The sequence below is a fragment of the Mobula birostris genome, chromosome 12 (genome assembly GCF_030028105.1).
Source record: "Mobula birostris isolate sMobBir1 chromosome 12, sMobBir1.hap1, whole genome shotgun sequence".
NCBI classification, from domain to species: Eukaryota; Metazoa; Chordata; class Chondrichthyes; order Myliobatiformes; family Myliobatidae; genus Mobula; species Mobula birostris.
In genome coordinates, this window is record NC_092381.1 from 66,916,408 (window position 1) to 66,936,007 (window position 19,600).

Below are 19,600 nucleotides of genomic sequence, written 5' to 3' on the forward strand. Positions count from 1 at the left end.
TTTATTTGTATTCAAATGAAATTCTATCAAAATCTAGAGCTACATTTCAGGAACCAAGTTAAATTACCAGAGAGCTACTGAGGTGTTGAAGTTTCAATTGATAATTCCAGCCATAGCAAAGAATGCTGAGCGGGAAATGATGAAAATCAGAAATGGGCAAGATGCCAGAATTACAGGAATGGCAGAAATGTGAGGATTTTAAAGCTGCAAGAAATTGCAAGGAGGCAATAACATACAGAATTCACTCAGTGGTAAACAATGCAGATTGAGCTCGCAGTTAAGCAGAGAAGATTAAAATGCAACAAGAGAATTAAAGACATCCTGTGTTGGTACAGAGGTGGCCTATGAAATCCATGAAAATAAGGCCTAAATTAACAATCCACAAATTGCGTTGAATCGTTCCACTTGAAAAGAAAATCATTAACAATCCATTGTTTAGATCACAACTCTGATGAGTGCTTCTGACAAAACAAGAACAGCTGCATCATAGATGGAACTCACAATCCATGTGTACGCACTGAAGTAGCATCTCTTTTAGCAACTAAAATGTAGCCTTAATTTGACTCTGGTTGGAATGGTGGTCATTTTCTTTCGCCCTTCATAATTCAAGTTACAGAAGAGTGGACATTTCCCTGATTAGCATTTGCTGCACTGTAAGGCAGTGTGCACTTTTATGCTGGTCCAAAGGTGAGGCAGAACACATACAGTCTGACAATTCCTTTTCCTATGGAGAGGCCAGCACTAATAACTGTGAACAAATTTAAATTTAAAAGCTTAACATACCTTATAGTAATCCTCAAGACCTCTCAATTACAACTCACAACCTTTTGCAAAAATACCGATTGATCTGTGGGATTCTAAATTAAGTATTTTAAGATTTCCACAAAAAAAATCAGTCAATAATTATCCAAATCATGGCTATCTGCATGTTCCTGCAACATTAACTGTGATGTTTTATTTCATAGCTACACTCTTCCTCATACATCCACCCCTTTCATACAGAACTTCCAAATGAACTATGTCTTTCACACTTGAGTGTCTGGTGATCCACTCAAATCCACTCCCATCTTTCTAATCTGCCTCATAATAATATTCAAGTTCCCAATAGATTCATAGTCATAGAACACTACAGCACAGAAATAGGCCCTTTGGCCCATCTCATCCGTGCAGAACCATTAATCTGGCTAGTCCCAACAACCTGCACCCTGCCCTCCATACACCTCACATCCATGTACTTATCCAAATTTCTCTTAAACATTGAAATCACACCCGCATTTTCTACGTATGCTGGCAGCTCATTCCTCACTTTCACCACCACCTTATATTTCCCTTAAACCTGTCACCTTTCACACTTAACCCATTACCTCTAGTTGAAGACTCACCCAACCTCAGTGGAAAAAACCTGATTGCATTTACCACTCATAGCTTTGTATACCTCATACCTCTATCAAACCTCCCCACAATCTTCTACATTCTAGGGAATAAAATCCAAACCTGTTCAACCTTTCCCTATGACTCAGGCTGTCAAGTGCTGGAAACATCCATGTAAGTTCTCTCTGTTCTGTTTCAACCTTACTTACATCTCTCCTGTAGGTAGGTGCCCAAAATGTAATAAAGAATGTTTGAATAAGTAGTGTTCATGGGCTCAATGTCCATTCAGAAATCTGATGGCAGAGGGGACGAAGCTATTCCTGAACTGCCAAGTGTGTGCCTTCAGGCTCCTGTATCTCCTCCCTGATGATAGCAATGAGAAGAGGGCATGTCCTGGGTGATAGGGTTCCTTAAAGATGGACGCTGCCTTTTTGAGAGATTGCTCCTTGACGATGTCCTGGATGCTACGAGGGTAGTGCCCATGATGTAGCTCACTGAGTTTAAAACTTTCAGCAGCTTACTTTGATCCTCTGCAGTGCGTTCCCCCCATACCAGATGGTGATGCAGCCAATTAAAATGCTCTCCATGGTACACCTATGGAAATTTGCGACCGTCTTTGCTGACATATCAAATCGCCCCAAACTCCCAATGAAATATTGCTACTGTTGTGCCTTCTTTGTAATTGCATTGATGGAAGACCATAAGACATAGGAGCAGAATTCAGCTATTTGGCTCATCAAGTCTGCTCCGCCATTCAGTCACGGCTGATCCTTTTTTCCACTCCTCAACCCCACTCCCCGGCCTTCTCTCCATAACCTTTGATGCTATGTCCAATCAAGAACCTATCAATCTCTGCCTTAAATACAGCCAACGACCTGGCCTCCACAGCTGCCTGTGGTAACAAATTCACAAATGCACTGCCCTCTGGCTAAAGAAATTACTCCACATCTCTGTTTTAAATGGATGCCCCTCTATCCTGAGGCTATGCCTTTCTGTCCTAGACTCCCACACCATGAGAAACATCCTTTGCACATCTACTCTGTCTAGGCCTTTCAACATTCAAAAGGTTTCAATGAGATCCCGCCTCATCCTTCTAAATTCCAGCGAGTACAGACCCAGAGCCATCAAACATTCCTTGTATGATAACCCTTTCATTCCTGGAATCATCCTTGTGAACTTCCTCTGAAACCTCTCCAATGCCAGCACATCTTTTCTTAGGTGAGGAGCCCAAAACTGTTCACAATACTCAAGTTGAGGCCTCACCAGTGCCATATAAAGCCTCAGCATCACATCCCTGCTCTTATATTCTAGACCTCTTGAAATGAATGCTAACATTGCATTTGCCTTCCTCACCACTGACTCAACCTGCAAATTACCCTTAAGGTTGTTATGAACAAGGACTCCCAAGTCCCTTTGTATCTCAGATTTTGGATTTTCTCCCCATTCAGAGAATAGTCCACACATTAGTCTCCGCCGCATCTGCTCCCAGAACGAGGCTTTCCGTTCCAGGACATCTCAAATGTCCTCTTTCTTTAAGGATCGTGGTTTCCCTTCTACGGTGATCAATGATGCCCTCACCTGCATCTCCTCCATTACCTGCGCTTTGGCCCTCACCCCATCTTCCCGCCACCACAACAGGGACAGAGTTCCCCTTGTCCTCACCTACCACCCCACCAGCCTCCAGATCCAGCACATTATCCTCCGCAACTTCCACCACCTTCAACAGGACCCCACCACTAAGCACATCTTTCCCTCTCCATCCCTCTCCGCCTTCCGCAGGGACTGATCCCTCTGTGACTCACTTATCCACATGTCCATCCCCACGGATCTCCCACCCGGCACTTATCCCTGTAAGCATAAGTGCTAGACCTGTCCCTACACCTCCTCTCTTGCCACCATTCAGGGCCCCAAACAGTCCTTTCAGGTGACGCAACACTTCACTTCCGAATCTGTTGGGGTCATCTATTGCATCCAGTGCTCCCGGTGCCGCCTCCTCTACATCGGTGAAACCCGACGCAGACTGGGGGACCGCTTCATTGAGCACCTCCACTCCGTCCGCCCCAACAGACAGGATCTCCTGGTAGCCACCCACTTCAACTCTGCTTCCCATTCCCATTCAGATATGTCCATACATGGCCTCCTCTACTGCCATGATGAGGCTAAACTCAGGTTGGAGGAGCAACACCTCATATACTGTCCAGGTAGTCTCCAGCCCCTTGGTATGAACATAGAATTCCCCAACTTCCGGTAATTCCACCCCCCTCCCATCCCTATTTCACATCACCTCCCTCAGTTCCGCCTCCTTCTACTACTTCGCATTGTTCTCCTGCCAATCACCTCCCTGCTTCCCCTCCCCCACCCCTTTGTCTTTAAAATTACTGTTTTTTTCAACTACCAGCAATTCTTCAAACCCTCCCCAAAGTTCTTCCTTCAGTCCTGACAAAGGGTTTCGGCCCGAAACGTCGACTAATCTTTTCAACTGATGCTGACTGACCTGCTGAGTTCCTCCAGCACATTGTTGGTGTTCCTTTGACAACAGCACCTACAGATTATTTTGTGTTGAGTCCACACATTTACTTCTACTACCCAACAGCACGGTTTGCATTTCCAACAATGCATTTTCCAGCAGCGTATTTCATTTACCACTTCCTTGCCCATTCTCCTAACTTGTCTAAATCCTTCTATAGCCTTCCTGTTTCCTCAACACTACCTACCCCTCCACCAATCTTTTTATCATCTGCAAACCTGGCAACAAAGCCATCTATTCCATCATCTAAATAATTGATTACAGCATAAAAGACAGTCCCCACACCAACCCCTGCGGAACACCACTAGTCACTGGAAGCCAACTAGACAAGGATCCTTTTATTCCCACTCGCTGCCTCCTAACAATCAGCCAATGCTCTAACCATGTTAGTAACTTTCCTGTAATACCATGGACTCTCAGCTTGGCCTGGATAGATATTCAGAGAAAGGGTGCAGAGGAGATTTACAAGGATGTTGCCTGGATTGAGGAGCATGCCTTATGAAAACAGGTTGAGTGAACTCGGCCTTTTCTCCTTGGAGCGACGGAAGATGAGAGGTGACCTGATAGAGGTGTATAAGATGATGAAAGGCATTGATTGTGTGGATAGTCAGAGGCTTTTTCCCAGGGCTGAAATGGTTGCCACAAGAGGACACAGGTTTAAGGTGCTAGGGAGTAGGTACAGAGGTGATGTCAGGGTAAGTTTTTTCACTCAGAGAGTGGTGAGTGCATGGAATGGGCTGCCAGCAACGGTGATGGAGGCTGATACATAGAAACGTAGAAAATAGGTGCAGGAGTAGGCCATTTGGCCCTTTGAGCCTGCACCGCCATTCAGTATGATCATGGATGATCATCCAACTCAGAACCCTGTATCTGCATTCTCTCCATACTCCCTGATCCCTTTAGCCATAGGTGCCATATCTAACTCCCTTTTAAATATAGCCAAAAATGAACTGGCCTTAACTGTTTCCTGTGGCAGAGAATTCCACAGATTCACCACTCTCTGTGTGAAGAAGTTTTTCCTCATCTCAGTCCTAAAAGGCTTCCCCTTTATCCTTAAACTGTGACCCCTCGTTCTGGACCTCCCCAACATCGGGAACAATCTTCCTTCATCTAGCCTGTCCAATCCCTTTAGAATTTTATACATTTCCTCAGATTAGGGGACCAAAACTGCACACAATACGATAGGGTCTTTTAAGAGACGTTTGGATAGGTACATGGAGCTTAGAAAATTAGAGGGCTATGGGGAAGTCTAATAATTTCTAAAGTAGGGACATGTTCAGCACAACTTTGTGGGCCAAAGGGCCTATATTGTGCTGTAGGTTTTCTATGTTTCTATGTTCTATGTTGACCCAGGACTTGAAATTCCCTACCCTTTCCATTTCTGATCCCTTAATGGCTAGTGTGTGTTTCTTCACCTTAACCTTTCTGAAATCCACAATCAATTCTTTCATCATAGTGACACCACTCGACCTGCTGATCTATCTTATTCCTGTCTGCCTTCTCATCACCATCTGAAATTCTGCCAAAAATAGGGGTGTTGTCAGCAAATTTATAGATGGCATTTGAGCTGTGCCTAGCCACACAGTCATGGGTGTAGAGAGGGGAGAACAGCGAGCTAAGCACACATCCTTGAGGAACGTCAGTATTGATCATCAGTGAAGCGGAGATGTTACTTCCAATCTGCACAGGCTATGGTCTTCCAGCAAGTTGAGGATCCAGTTGCAGAGGGAGGTAGAGGTCCAGGTTTTGGAAGTGTAGAAATGACTGTGTTAAACGCTGAGCCTGATGGAAGTATTAGTATTGTCCAGATGATCCAAGGCCATGGGAAGAGCCAATGATATCATATCCACTGTAGACCTATTGTGGCAAAAGGCAAATTACAATGGGTCCAGGTCCTTGCTTAGGCATGAGTTGATTCTAGCCATAACCAATTTCTCAAAGCACTTCATCACCATTGATGTGAGTGCTACTCGATAACAGTACATTGTTTTATAAAGGCCAATGTACCAAAACCTTTCTTCATGATCCTATCTACCTGTGTTGTCACTTTCAAGGAATTATGGATTTGTATTCCCAGATCCCTCTGTTCTACCACTCTCGTCAGCGCCTTACCCTCACCGTGCAAGACCTACCCTGGTTTATCTTCCCAAAGTGCAACACCTCACTCATGTCTGCATTACATTCCATCTGCTATTTTCAGCCCATTTTTACAGCTGGTCCAGATCCCACTGCAAGCTTTGATCGTCTTCCTCACTGTCCGCTACACCCCCAACTGTTGATATAAATGACAGACAACAATGGACTCAGCACCAATCCCTCCAGCACTCTACTAGTCACAACCCTTCAGTCAGAGAGGCAATCATCTACAACTACTCTGTGCTCCTTCCACAAAGCCAATAGCTAATCCAATTTACTACCTCATCTTGAATGCCAAGCAACTGAATCTTCTCCTTAGCCATATGTGAAACTGTATGATCTTCCTATTTCTGGCTTCACTAGCACATAGCATGGGTAGCAATCCTGAGAGCACAACCCTGGAGGTTCTATCCTTTACCTTAGCACCTAACTCCCTAAATACACTTGGCAGGACCTTATCACCCCCTCCTATCCATGTTATTGGTGCCAACTTGAACCATGACCTCTGACTGCTCACTCTCCCACTTAACAATGGTGTGGATTCAATCTGAGATGTCCCTGACCCTGGCACCCGGAAGGCAACACCCCATCCAAGAATCTCATTCTCATCCATAGAACCTGCTTTCTGTTCCTCTAACCAACAAATCCCCTATTTCTACAGCTCGCCTCTTCAGCTCCTTTCTCTTCTGAGCCCAATAGTATAAATGCCATTTTGATTCCAAAAACCTTTCTAATACAGAATGCTCATGTAGAACAAACTCTTGAGATTTATGGACTATTTTGAAACAAATGTATTTATATATGAAAAGTGAAGAACCAACAGCATGGTTTTGCAACAAATCTTAGAAGGTTCTGCATTCTCTGCATTACTGGAAGAAGGAAGTAGGACTGCTCATCTTTCATAGTACTTACATCCCCCAAATAGAGCACACTAGTTAATGCACAAAATACACTAACTCCAGCTACTGAAATCTTCATATACCATAGCTCCTCTCTTACTTTAGCTCCTCCTCAGTGGACCATTTTATTCAAAATATTCTACCTCTGTAACCAATGCATCATATCTGTAACCATACAGATTTTGTTTTCAAGTGTTATATTTGAATTGAAAATACAATAGAGTCACTTTCATAGGACATCCTGTTATTTCAAACATACCATTTAGCAGCTGGTATAGGTCACCCAGTCCTCCAATATTCATTTAAAATGATAATCACAACCGCTTTGATTGTAGCCACAACACTAAATTCCTGCATACCCAAGGTTAATCTTCCATTCGTTTGCATATTAAGAATGTATCTACATCCACTTAGCGTTAAAAGACTTTGCTTCCACCACCAAAGGTTCCAAACTCAAACATAAATTTATGGCTTAAATAGGTGACCCCCAGCTCCATATTCTCCCACAAGAACCTCTCCACTTAACAATGTGCTTTAGACTATTTCAATCAAATCACCTGTTTTCTAACCTTCAGCAAATTCTAGCCAGGCCTATCCAATTTTTCCTCTCAAGGCAACTCGCCATTCCACAACAGTATGACGAACCTTCTCTGCACAGCTTCCAAATAGGTTAACACTCTTCCTCAATTAAGGAGGCCTGTATTATGTATAGTACTCCAGATTGTGAGGTCAGCAATGTAAATGAGTAAAATTCTTCCCAACTTATGTATTCAATTCATCTCACAATTCACAATAAAATTGTGTTACCTTTCCTAATTACATGTATCATGTGCAAGTACTTTTTTGTTTGCAAACTATGTGCATGGATACCAGATTTCTCTCCATTAACACTCTGCAGTCTCTCACCATTGAGGCAAAATGCTTATTATGTCATCAGCAGATTTTACAATCATGCTTTCAATGCCTTCATCCAAGTCACTTATGATGAAACCACTGTACTCATCCCTAGGGCATACCTGTTATTACCAACAAATACTTGTTCTATTTCCCACTAGCCAGCCAACCTTCTAACATATGCTGGAGGAATTCAACAGGCCAGGCAGCACCTATGGAAAAGAGTACAGTCAACATTTTGGGCTGAGACCCTTCGTCAGGATGTACTCTTTTCCACAGATGTTGTGCCTGGCCTGGTGAGTTCCTGCAGCATTGTGTGCGCGTAACTTGAATTTCCAGCAACTGCAGATTTTCTCCACCATATGCTACCTGCTATACAATAATAATTTATTCTCTACCTCAACAAAGCTGTTTAAAAACCTAAGCATACTACATCAACTAATTCCCTTTTATTCTCAGCACTTTCACAAAACTATGTTGGGATTGCCGAATTATGCCAGGGCACTGACCAAAATTTTGAACTAAAGTTAATGATAGCTTCAAACATTCCCCTATGACATATGCCAACCAGCTGACTCAATTTTTTTTTTGCTTTCTGATTCTCTTCCTTTTTGAATAAAATAGCCACGTTTGCTATTTTACCATCTAAAGAAACCCTACTTTAAGATGAGAAGATGTCATTCATGAGGACCCAGACTTACCCCCAAAACTCCAACAATTTATTCAGTATCACTCCCGTAACTTTCATAACTTTTTCTCAATTAATTTCTGACATACAGTATTACATGAATTCTCCAATCTTCATCCGATCTTTTTGATTTCCATTAATAACATTACAGACTAATTTTTCACACACCAACACTCACTTTATCAGTGCTTCCTTTTTTTTGGATAAAGTATTCATAGGAATTCTTCCTATCTATACGTCTATGGCCAGATGTACTTTGCTTTTTCCCCACCCTTATTTAATTAGTCATTCGTTCCTTTTATAAATAAATAAATAAAGTCAAATCAGCTGACGTATTTTTGTATCATTCTATGTTCATTCATTTACCACCTTCATCTTCACTGATTATCCATAGGTGGATTCTTCTCTTCTTCAAAGATCCTCCTAAAATGTCTACCACTACATATAATATGAACAATCATTTAAACTAACTTAACAGTTCATTTCAGGTAGCACTGCCTTCATGCCCCTATAATAATGCTTATTTGAAATTTCGATCCACTCAATCCTCTTGCAATCTGAATGCATAATCCAAAAACAGCTGCTGCACAATGAGTGAATACTAGGTTTAGAATAGCCTATCCTCTGGCTGGCAGCCGAATGTCTGTTCTAATGAACTATGTCTTCATGCAACCAAGCTAGAAACCTCCTGTATATTGGTAAGACCCATCGCAGATTGGGAAACTGCTTTGCCGAGCACCTACTCTCCGTTTGCCAGAAAAAGTGGGATCTTTCAGTGGCCACCCATTTTAATTCCATGCTAGCCCATGGCCTCAACTACTGTCACGATGAGGCAACCCTCCGGTTGGAAAAGCAACCCCTTATATTCCATCTGGGTAGCCTCAAAAGCATTTGAAATTATATTCTAGTCATTATATTCCTACTTATGGGAATTTGGTCCCCACAAATTGGCTGCTGTACATGCACTTAAAAACAAAACTGAGTATGAAGAATTTAGCATGTCCAGAGGTGAGGAACTGCACTAAATAAATATTTCCTTCTTTGATTGAATAATCACTCTATTACTTTTTTTTAAAAAAATTGAATATGAAAGTATAAAAGTACTTGAATATAAATATAAAAGTACAACAAAGTTGTACTTTTCATAAATTCATTTGCATCAAACTGTCACAAACAAAAGTGTATTTCATACTTTGTTACCCATTTTGCAGCCTTATAATGCAAGGGTGTAAGGGAAAGTGGAAAAAGTTGTACAATGCAGAAAACATCATTGTAAAAGTGTCATAGACTAAGGAAATAAAAGAAAACTTTGCACAAAGCACAATTCAAAACCATCCATCACAGATTTATACTGTATTGTTTTCACCTAGTGAAAAATATATTCTGAAATCAGAATCTACTAAAGGGAGTACAGTTAAAGATGGAAATATGTGCCTCTATGACCCTTACATTAACAAGAAAGTCAATGTCCTAAACTTGTTCTGACATTTTCATTCCTGCAGTAACAGCTGGCTTTCGTGTATCATGAAGAATATTTATTGTAAATAAGCCTCCCAGTTTACAACTCAACTAAATTGTTTGCAGAAGATGGCAGGTTTCCATCTCTTTAAAGCAAAAGCAATAAACATACCTTCCAATGGACGTTTGCTAATGTGTTGTTCACAAATAAAACATAATTACGCAAGACCTCATCAAGTGTCTGTAATGATTGAACTCTTCAAGGAACAGCTTCCAAATGCTTATAGGAAGATAATACCTTAAAAAGTTAATTAAACCTGGCTCATTCATGAAGAGAACGTACTTGCCAATGAACATTGGGTTGATTTTTTTTTTACAGACCATAATAGCGTTATAATACCTCTGATGTACTGAGGGTTAAGTTATCACTCATCCCATCTTGTGCGCGCTTTTTTTTTTACAAAAACAGAGCCTCACCATACTTTGACTCAGAAAGTACACTCCCCTAATAAGCAGATGCTGAACAGGTCACAACCAAGTAGTAAAGTTAACACTATGCTGGTCATCTGCAGATTATTGCCTTTTTAGGAGTGCAGCCTTAAAGAGAAACGATGAAAACAATCACAGAAAATGTTGGAGATACAGGTGTCCCCCACTTTTCAAACGTTCGCTTTACGAAACCTCACTGTTATGAAAGACCTACATTAGTACCCTATTTTTGCTTTCAGAAGGTGTTTTCACTGTTACGAAAAAAGAATTCAGCGCGCGAAAAAATCAGCACGCGATAAAAGGCAGCGCGCCCCGAGCAGCCGCTCTCCCCCGGATTCTCGCTGGTATTGCTTAAGCACGAGCCCTTGAGCAGTCGTTTGCAAGATGAGTTCTATGGTATCGGAAAAGCCTGAAACAGCTCAAAAGGGTGTTACACTTACGGTAAAACTAGACATAATTAAGCGTTTTGATCGTGGTGAACGAAGTAAGGACAACGTGAGTTTGGCTTGTGGAAGCTGACAAAGATGATGTTGAAGAGGTTTTGGCATCCCATCACCAAGAACTGACAGATGAAGAGCTGATGCAATTGGAAGAAAAAAGGATAACAATCGAAACCGAATGAGTAATGATAAAGTACGACTTTAATTTTGAAAGGGTACGTCAGTTTAGGGGATATTTGCAAGATGGGTTGAGTCCTTATTAAAGAACTGTGTGATAGAAAAATGCGCGAGGCTCAGCAGTCAAGCAAGCCTTCCACATCAGCCACAGCAGATGACGAACCTCGACCTTCAACATCGAGGTGAGCAGTCATAGGACAAGATGAGCTGCCTGCTCTAATGGAAACAGGCCATGAGATGACACCCCAGTGTCCCACCACTCCAACCCCCAGGCCAAGGACAGATACCGATTCGCGGAGAATGCAAAGGTAGCTGGGAGGCACACAGCACGTCTTTAAGAAAAAAGCCGAAATAAACGTGCTAATTAATTAGGTGCCGCCGACATGTAATTGTTGGCCCAGATCAGAGACGACGCAATCAGAAATCGGCACTGATCTGGGCCGACAATTACGGGCGGAACCTAATTAATTAGCATGTTTGTTTCGGCTTTTTTCTTAAAGATATGCTGTGTACCTCCCGGCTACTGCTGGACCCCTGCGTTCTTCGCGGTAATGTATCACTCAGCGGCCTGGAGGGTGGGGGGCCACTGCACCACCCAAACTCCAACGACTCAGCCTAACACACCATCATCAGTGTGCTCAGCGCTGAACCAATTCTGGTAAGTGATACTACACTGTACATACATTATTTCTACTTTATATCGGCTGTGTATTTTTATAGGTTATTTGGTATGATTTGGCAGCTTCATAGTTTAAAGGTTACTGGAGAGCGCTTGTGCCGTGTTTTTGCCAACAGCGCTTGCGTGAGATTTTCCGCCGACGGTGCTTGCGTGAGATTTTCGCTATGGAGAACAGTTCAGTAATGATTGTGGAAAAGTATTTCTACTTTATATAGGCTGTGTATTTATCATATCATTCCTGCTTTTACTATATGTTACTGTTATTTTAGGTTTTATGTGTTATTTTGCATGATCTGGTAGGTTATTTTTGGGTCTGCGAACGCTCACAAAATTGTCCCATATAAATAAATGGTAATTGCTTCTTCGCTTTACGACATTTCGGCTTATGAACCGTTTCATAGGAACGCTCTACCTTCGGATGGCGGGGGAAACGTATACTCAGTGAGTCAAACTACATCTATGCAAAGATAAACATGATTAAGGTTCCGAGTCAGTGATCCGTTATACCTGAAAAGGAGACAAAAGTAGCTTGCAAAGCTGCAGGGAAGGTGAAGGAGGGGGGTCCATGGGAGTCAGCTGTAACCCTGGTCAATGAGTGAGTGGGAGCAGTGGGTGTCAGTACAAAGACAAATGATGAAAGAAAGTGAGAACTGCGATGTGATCACAGCTAACTGATGTTGTTAGCTCTTTTAAAATGACTGCAATGTCTTAAGAGCTGTTTATGAATCAGGAACTACAAGGACCACTTGTAATCTGAAATGACACTAGGATTTTCCACTTGGGTAAAATAGCCTGAGATTTCATGGCTCATTAAATGTAGGTGCTAACATCATCTGCTCCACACTATTTTTCCATGCTGGAAGTTGCTATTTCCTGTCCGGAAACTAGGACAATGATACAAAGACAAACAGAAACAAATAAAAGAATAGATCGGAATACATCCAACAAGTTTTTTTAGAAAGTGTGTCAAGTGTTTTCTGACCAAGGGTTTTCAAATGTAAATTAGGTCACAATTCCATCATAGTCCCCACACAAGAATCAATGAAACAAAGGCTTGCAACACACAACTGAAGTTTTCAATGTTTTACAACATGAGGAAATGCACAAAAATTGAAGCAAAGACCTATAAACTGAAATATTCACTAATGTTCCCCCTGTCAGTGCCCTTGCCCTCCAGAAGCATTAACTGTCTAGGCATTTAAGCTTATCTTATGTATTTATATTTATTGTATGCTTTTTTATTATTACATTCTTTATCTTGTCGTATTTATTTTGTGCTGCATTGGATCCAGTTTAACTATTATTTTGTTCTCCTTTACATTTGTGTACTGGAAATGACATTAAACATTCCTGAATCTCTTGAATCATTCCGCTTTTAAAATGATCAAGAGGGATTTTAAAATGTCAGGACCGTACAGTAAATAAAGAAAATTTGACACCTCCACCAAGAATTAACAAGCAAGTAGAGTTCTAACCAAAATTCCAGTCTGATTTAGGAGGCATCATCTTCAGGATATTTTTAATATTCTTGTGTCATAATGAGAAATTTATTTACTTATTTAGCTGAATTAAGTGATCAAGAGTCTTTTAAGAGACTGTTAGGTACATGGAGCTTAGAAAAATAGAGGGCTATTATGGCAGGGAAATTCTAGGCAGTTTCTAGAGTAGGTTACATGTTCGCACATTGTGGGCTGAAGGGCCTGCAATGTGCTATAGGTTTCTATGTTCTGTGTTCTAAGTGCAGGCTATTCTGTGAGGCTTCTGTTCTCAAAAAGGGCCTGTAAATCAATTTCTACAAAGTCAGAAACATCTGTTTCAATATCTACTCATGTCATAACTCTCTACATACACTAGTTATAATTCTTCTATTTCACTAATTAGGCTAACAGTATACATAAGTAAAATGAATGAATATATACATTATCCAGTTATTAATGATAACAAAACATTTTATCACCTTGCCATTTCTTTAGCTTTTTTTAATCTGTGTTTTTACAAGGCTAAGTTGTTTTACAAGTCTAGCTCAAGCTCAACCCAGCATGGATGGAAAGCATGTAAGGAGCCGGCCGGATTAGAACCCAGGACCACTTGCATCGAAGCCCAGAGCAGATGCCACTACACCACTGGCTGGCATTTAGGCAGTAATTCATACAGAAACATGTGTCAAATTGTCTTCCTCTTGAATTACAACAAATTGATTTCAGATCAAGGACCTTGCTGCCCACAAGTCATTAACCTGAAACATGAGCTCAGTTTCTCTCTAATGTGTTAACTGAAATACTTAATGGCTCCAAACTTTCTTATTTAATTTTATGTTTTCAACATCTGCAGTGCTGTTCTAATCTAAATCATCAATCTGATGTAGCTTTGTACCTATTATTTATATTTGCATCATAATTAACATTCCACCCAACCCAAGTAATATGTAGAAACACTAATTTCTAAGCAAAGCAAATTGAAAGCATAAAAATCACATACTCATCCTGTGCCGATAACGTTAATGCACCCTGTGAATGAACCGGGGGAGGAATAATCTCCACAAGGATACAAAATCCAGTAAGACTTCAATTTATTATGAAGCAATAATGAGTTTCACTGTCGATTACTTGTGTGCATTTTGAATGCAACCTGTATCAGAATAACCTGCATCACCTCTGGTGCCTGCACAACTACTGAGGTGTTTGTGAAACCAGGGTTCAGCATGGGTCAAATCTTTCAAGAGAGGGACGGAACAACTTACTCCAAGGAAATGGGCATTGAAACAATGTTCACAATATAAAGCACTTAAAATTAGGTGGTAAAAACTCTTAATCAATCATTTCTATTATTATATTTAAGGTCACACCTTTTAAAGTATATCAAGTAGTACAAATCATTTTATATATGCAAGAAATATATATATTTTTAATTACCTGTAGTACAGGACTATTGTCAAAGTTGTAAGCACTAGGCCTCCCTTCCAGAGTAGAAAAGGCTACATTTCCTCCAGTGAGGGGAGATATATCACTAAATTCATCTGTGCACAGTGCCTGTTGCTCATCATCTCCAGTTCGGATAAACCCACGATTCATTTTGTGGTAGGTTTTTTCACAAGATCCGCTATAATACTGGTAAGGTATCCAAGGTCCATCTTCACTTGTACGCTTATAAATAGCAAAGCTCTCAGGTCGACTTGTGTGGAATTTCAGTCTTACATACGTAATATCAAATGCTTTACCTGCAAAAATTAAAAAAAACTGATTACCTTTTTCTGCCTTAATATGGTGATTAAAAATCATCTCTTAGAAACTATCTTCACATGCAATTTGCAACCAATTGTTATTTTTATAGCTGAAAATTAAATCTGCAGCTAATATGTGACAACACGATCACCAATTCTACAAATGAGATGAATGGAATTCAATTTTTTGACAATGTAAGGAAAGAATGTTGGCCAGAACTACCAACTCTTTTGTACTATAGAACTTTTTGCTTCTATCCATATAAATAAAAGACAAGTTGGAGACATACCAGTTGTATTTTCAACTTGCGACAGCTTAAATTTACACAAGAATATCACAGAGGAACTAATCTTCAGATAAATGCACAACATGTACATAAACTCCAAGGGTATAGACAAGTACATCAGACAAAAAAAAAAGATTAGGTGGGCAAGGAAGGAATTGCATTTTAAAAAAATAAACAATAAGATTGTTTGAAGTAACCTCAAAATTGTACTTATGAAGGCAGTATAATAGGGATGCTTTGTCAAGCAGAAATACAGAAATTAAAAGCTGAAATTATGACTAGGCTATGAAGATTCAATTTATGGCCGGTTTATTTTGCAGTCATCTACCACATCAGGGATGGATTTTTCATATGGCACGCATGCTTTCTCCCACAGGTGTAATTCATAATGTATTCATCCATCTCTCTACTGAAACTTGCAATGTCTGCTTGTAGTGGTGCTGTTGTTCCTTTCTGCACCTTGTGAAGCATCGGGTGGCGACCTTGCCGTTTATCACTTTATTGTCTGTTTTTTTTACGAGACTGAGTTGCTAGTTCAGTGCTCACTCAGCACAAATGGAAAGGGTAAAAGCAGTTGAACCTGGGGCCACTCACCTCGAAGTTTGGTGCAAACACCAGCTGGCATACTTCCATTGTTTACACGCAAAGATTCCAACCTAATGGTGCAAAGAACTTCCTCATTTTAGCTCCATGCTTCGGCCATTAGGCTGCAACTTCTGATTGACCTTCGGGCTTTGATCTTCGGAATCAATCCCCAGATTAACCAACAACAGGATATTGTGGCTTGAACTCTAAGTGTGCCTACTGACCAGACCTTGTGCCTCCTGCTCATGTGGATAGACACAGACCTGAGACAGCCCAACAACATATGACCTTCATCCCAATTGTCCACATCGCTGGCCTTTAGAGTGCAGGACTGGACTCTGGATATATTTTGTTTCATGATTATAACACAGGCCTTGTCAGCACGGAGCAGAGGTCTTGATTCTGTATGTCTTTCATCACCGGTCCATATCGCTGGTCTTCAAGTATGTAGCGGAGGCCCGATTTGACCTCTAACTCCCCACATCATTGCCCCAAACCCTAAACCTGACCCAAATCCCCTCTCTGACCCAAAACCATCCACAGGAACTTAAAAAACTAGGTCAGAGCACTATCTCAATGGAACCACAGCTCTCTCACTCAACGTCAGCAAGACTAAGAAGATGATTACTGACTTCAGGAGGAGGAAACCAGGGGTCCATGAGCCAGTCCTCATTAGGGAATTAAAGGTAGAGAGGGTCAGCAAGTTTAAATTCCTCTCCGTTATCATTTCAAAAAACCTATCCTGGGCCCAGCACATAAGTACAATTACAAAGAAAGCACAGCTTTGCCTCCACTTCCTTAGAAATTTGCGAAGATTTGGCATGACATCTAAAACTTTTGACAAACTTCTATAGGTGTATGGTGCAGAGTATATTGACTAGTAGCATCATGGACATTGTCCTTGAAAGGAAAATCCTACAAAATGTAGTGGATAGAACCCAGTCCATCATAGGTAAAGCCGTATTATGATTATTGGATTTATTGAGTATACCTGCAAGAAAAATCTCAGGGCTGTATATGGTGCCATATATGTACTTCGACAATAAATTTACTTTGAACTCAATCCCATCAGTTTAAATGTAGGAGGGGCAAATGTTTTAAACACAGAAGAGTAGCCAAGTACCTGGAATGCATGCCAGGAGTCTTGGTGGAAACAAGGATGACAGTTATGTTGAAGAGGAAGTTAGATAGGACATTAATATGCAGGGAAAGGGCAGGCAGAAGAGAAAGGATTAGCTTAAATTGGCATTAAATTCAACAGATACATTAATGGGCTGAAGGGCCTTTTCTTGCACTGTCCTATTCAATATTCTGTATGAATCCACCAGTCTACATCCCTTTTTTAATTTGGTTATCAGCTTCATTGTTTACTAAATGTCTAAAATTTGCATTTAAAGTATGCCCTATATTCCCATTCAGGTAATTTATATCAAGAGTTACCTAACAATGCTTGTTTTCCTCCAAAATAAACACCAGCCAATCAAATAGTGTACTTTGCCTTCAGTCTTGCAGTTAATTTTCTATTCATACTCATTCAAATTGTAATCCAGTGAATTAAAGTTTCATTGCACTTTCTCAAGCACACTTTTAAAGTATAATGCAACTTATCAATTCCACAATCTTCAAACATATCTGTCACTTCAAAGACCTCTATTAAGTTGGCCAAACAGGAATTATCTTAAGCAAATCCACTCCCATTTTAACTTAAAATGCAATTTACATGCCCCGTTAAAGTTAGAAGTGATCTCAACGTATTTCAGGAGAACAAATAAAATATGGAACCAAGTCTTAAAGACATTATAAGAAATGACACAAAAGCTTGATCAAAGTTCCACGGACAGCTTTCAAAGAGAGATAAGAGAAAGAGACCTGGCAGCCAAAGGCACCAATTGCAAAGGATGATTGAAAGGATAGAACGAGAACAGTACAGAAACACTGGGAGCCATTCTAGAGCTGAATGACACCAGAGATACAAGGATTAGAGGTAAGGTCACAGAAGGATAAGAAATTATGAGGGGCACTTAAAACTGACACTCAGGTAGGAGCTGCTCTTGGACAACAGTTAAAGGCACAATGGGTGAAAGAATCAACAACTACAACCTCTGACAATGTCAGCAAAACCAAAAAGCTGATTATTGACTACAGGAGGAAGAAGCCAAAGATCCATGAGTCAGTCCTCACTAGGGGAACAAAGGTGGAGAGGGTCAGTAACTTTAAATTCCTTGGCATTAACATATCAGAGGATATGTCCTAGGTGCAGCGCACAAGTGTCATCACAAAAAGACTCGAGAGTGCCTCTACTTTCTTCAAATTTTGTTTAGATTCAGGCCAGTCACCAGAATTTGACAAACTTCTATAGATTTACAGTGGAGAGTATCCTAACTGGTTACATCCCAGCCTGGTATGGAAACACCAATGCCAGGAATGAAGGAGGATATAGAAAATGGTGGACACAGCCTAGTCCATCACAAGCACAGCCCTCGCCACCATCGAATACATTTACATGGAACAGGTCACAAGGAATCAGCAACCATTATCAAAGACCCCACCATTCAGATCTGCTCCTTTTCTCACTACAACCAGCAGGAGGTACAGCACACCACCAGGTTCAGAAAGTTATTACACTATAACTAGCAGGCTCCTTAACAGATGTGGGCAACTTCATTTACCACTACTCTGAACTGATTCTATGACCTAAATAAAGGCATCCGTTAGTCTCGTAAGACCATGGATTTGCGTCTTGGAAGGTTTCCAGGGCACAGGCCTGGGCAAGGTTGTATGGAAGACCAGCATTTGCCCATGCTGCAAGTCTCCCCTCTCCACGACACCAATGTTATCCAATAGGTCTACAGCCTATTGGACATAATAAGATTGTTAGTGCCCATAAATCACTGGCGGATTGATTAAATAAATTTAAAAGATGCAAGTTATTTTCAACCAAATTTGTTCTGCTCTTTTGGTGTTCAAACACCACAGAAAAAGCAAGGTAGTTTATATTTTTCCAAGTATATCCTATTGGATTGGGATGAATTGTTTTAATTTGCTGTTCATTTCCACAGTGTTGTCTGAACTTCTGGCTGTGTTCATGTAAACAATCACATAATGCCCAAGTTTGTTCAGTTTTACCAACAATCCTGAATGTAGTTCAATCATGAATTTCAGTTCATTGCTTAAGTAGTAAAATTGTATGAATAATTTAGGAATAATTGTGAAAATGTATCTTCAGATATGATTTGATTCAATCCAGCTGATGTCAAGTAATGACCGAGCAAGGGCAGTGGAAGCAGACAGCAGCATCCCAAGACCCCAAAGATCTGTGATCTGGAATTGGGTGCACTTGTAGCCAAGCTTTTCATTAAAATTATACTGCTGCTTGCTGCCGCAAAATGAGGAAAGTTTCCCAGATATTATCCAATTCAAGGAAAGCAAGGACAGTCCAATCCTGTAAATTACTACTCTCTATCATCAGCAAAGTAATAGCTGTCAGCGATGGTGCTATCAAGCATCTTCTATGTTTCGGCAGGCTCTATCCAGCTGGGTAAAAGTCATCCCTCTGTGCAAATGGATGGAGTCCCTGTATACGCACACCAACAACCGGCTGCTGCAGGATTGGACTACCAGGATTTATTCTGTTTACTCTGGCCCAGCTAGAGATGGAAGGAAGAGGGCTTCTCCTTGAGGCTATGATGGGATGTGGTCAAAGCTCTGTCTGTTAGATGTACATGAGGAGTAGTTGAAGAGGTGGATCCT

General features: G+C 40.8%; 1 protein-coding gene across 1 annotated transcript in view; it reads right to left on the reverse strand.

The window, feature by feature from the left end:
* lamc1 (laminin, gamma 1) overlaps positions 1-19,600 on the reverse strand; it is a 261,259-nt gene that overhangs the window by 127,965 nt on the left and 113,694 nt on the right. The window contains exon 2 of the mRNA XM_072273978.1: positions 14,671-14,975. Coding sequence (XP_072130079.1) covers positions 14,671-14,975 — 305 coding nt within the window. The remainder of the gene's footprint in view (positions 1-14,670; positions 14,976-19,600) is intronic.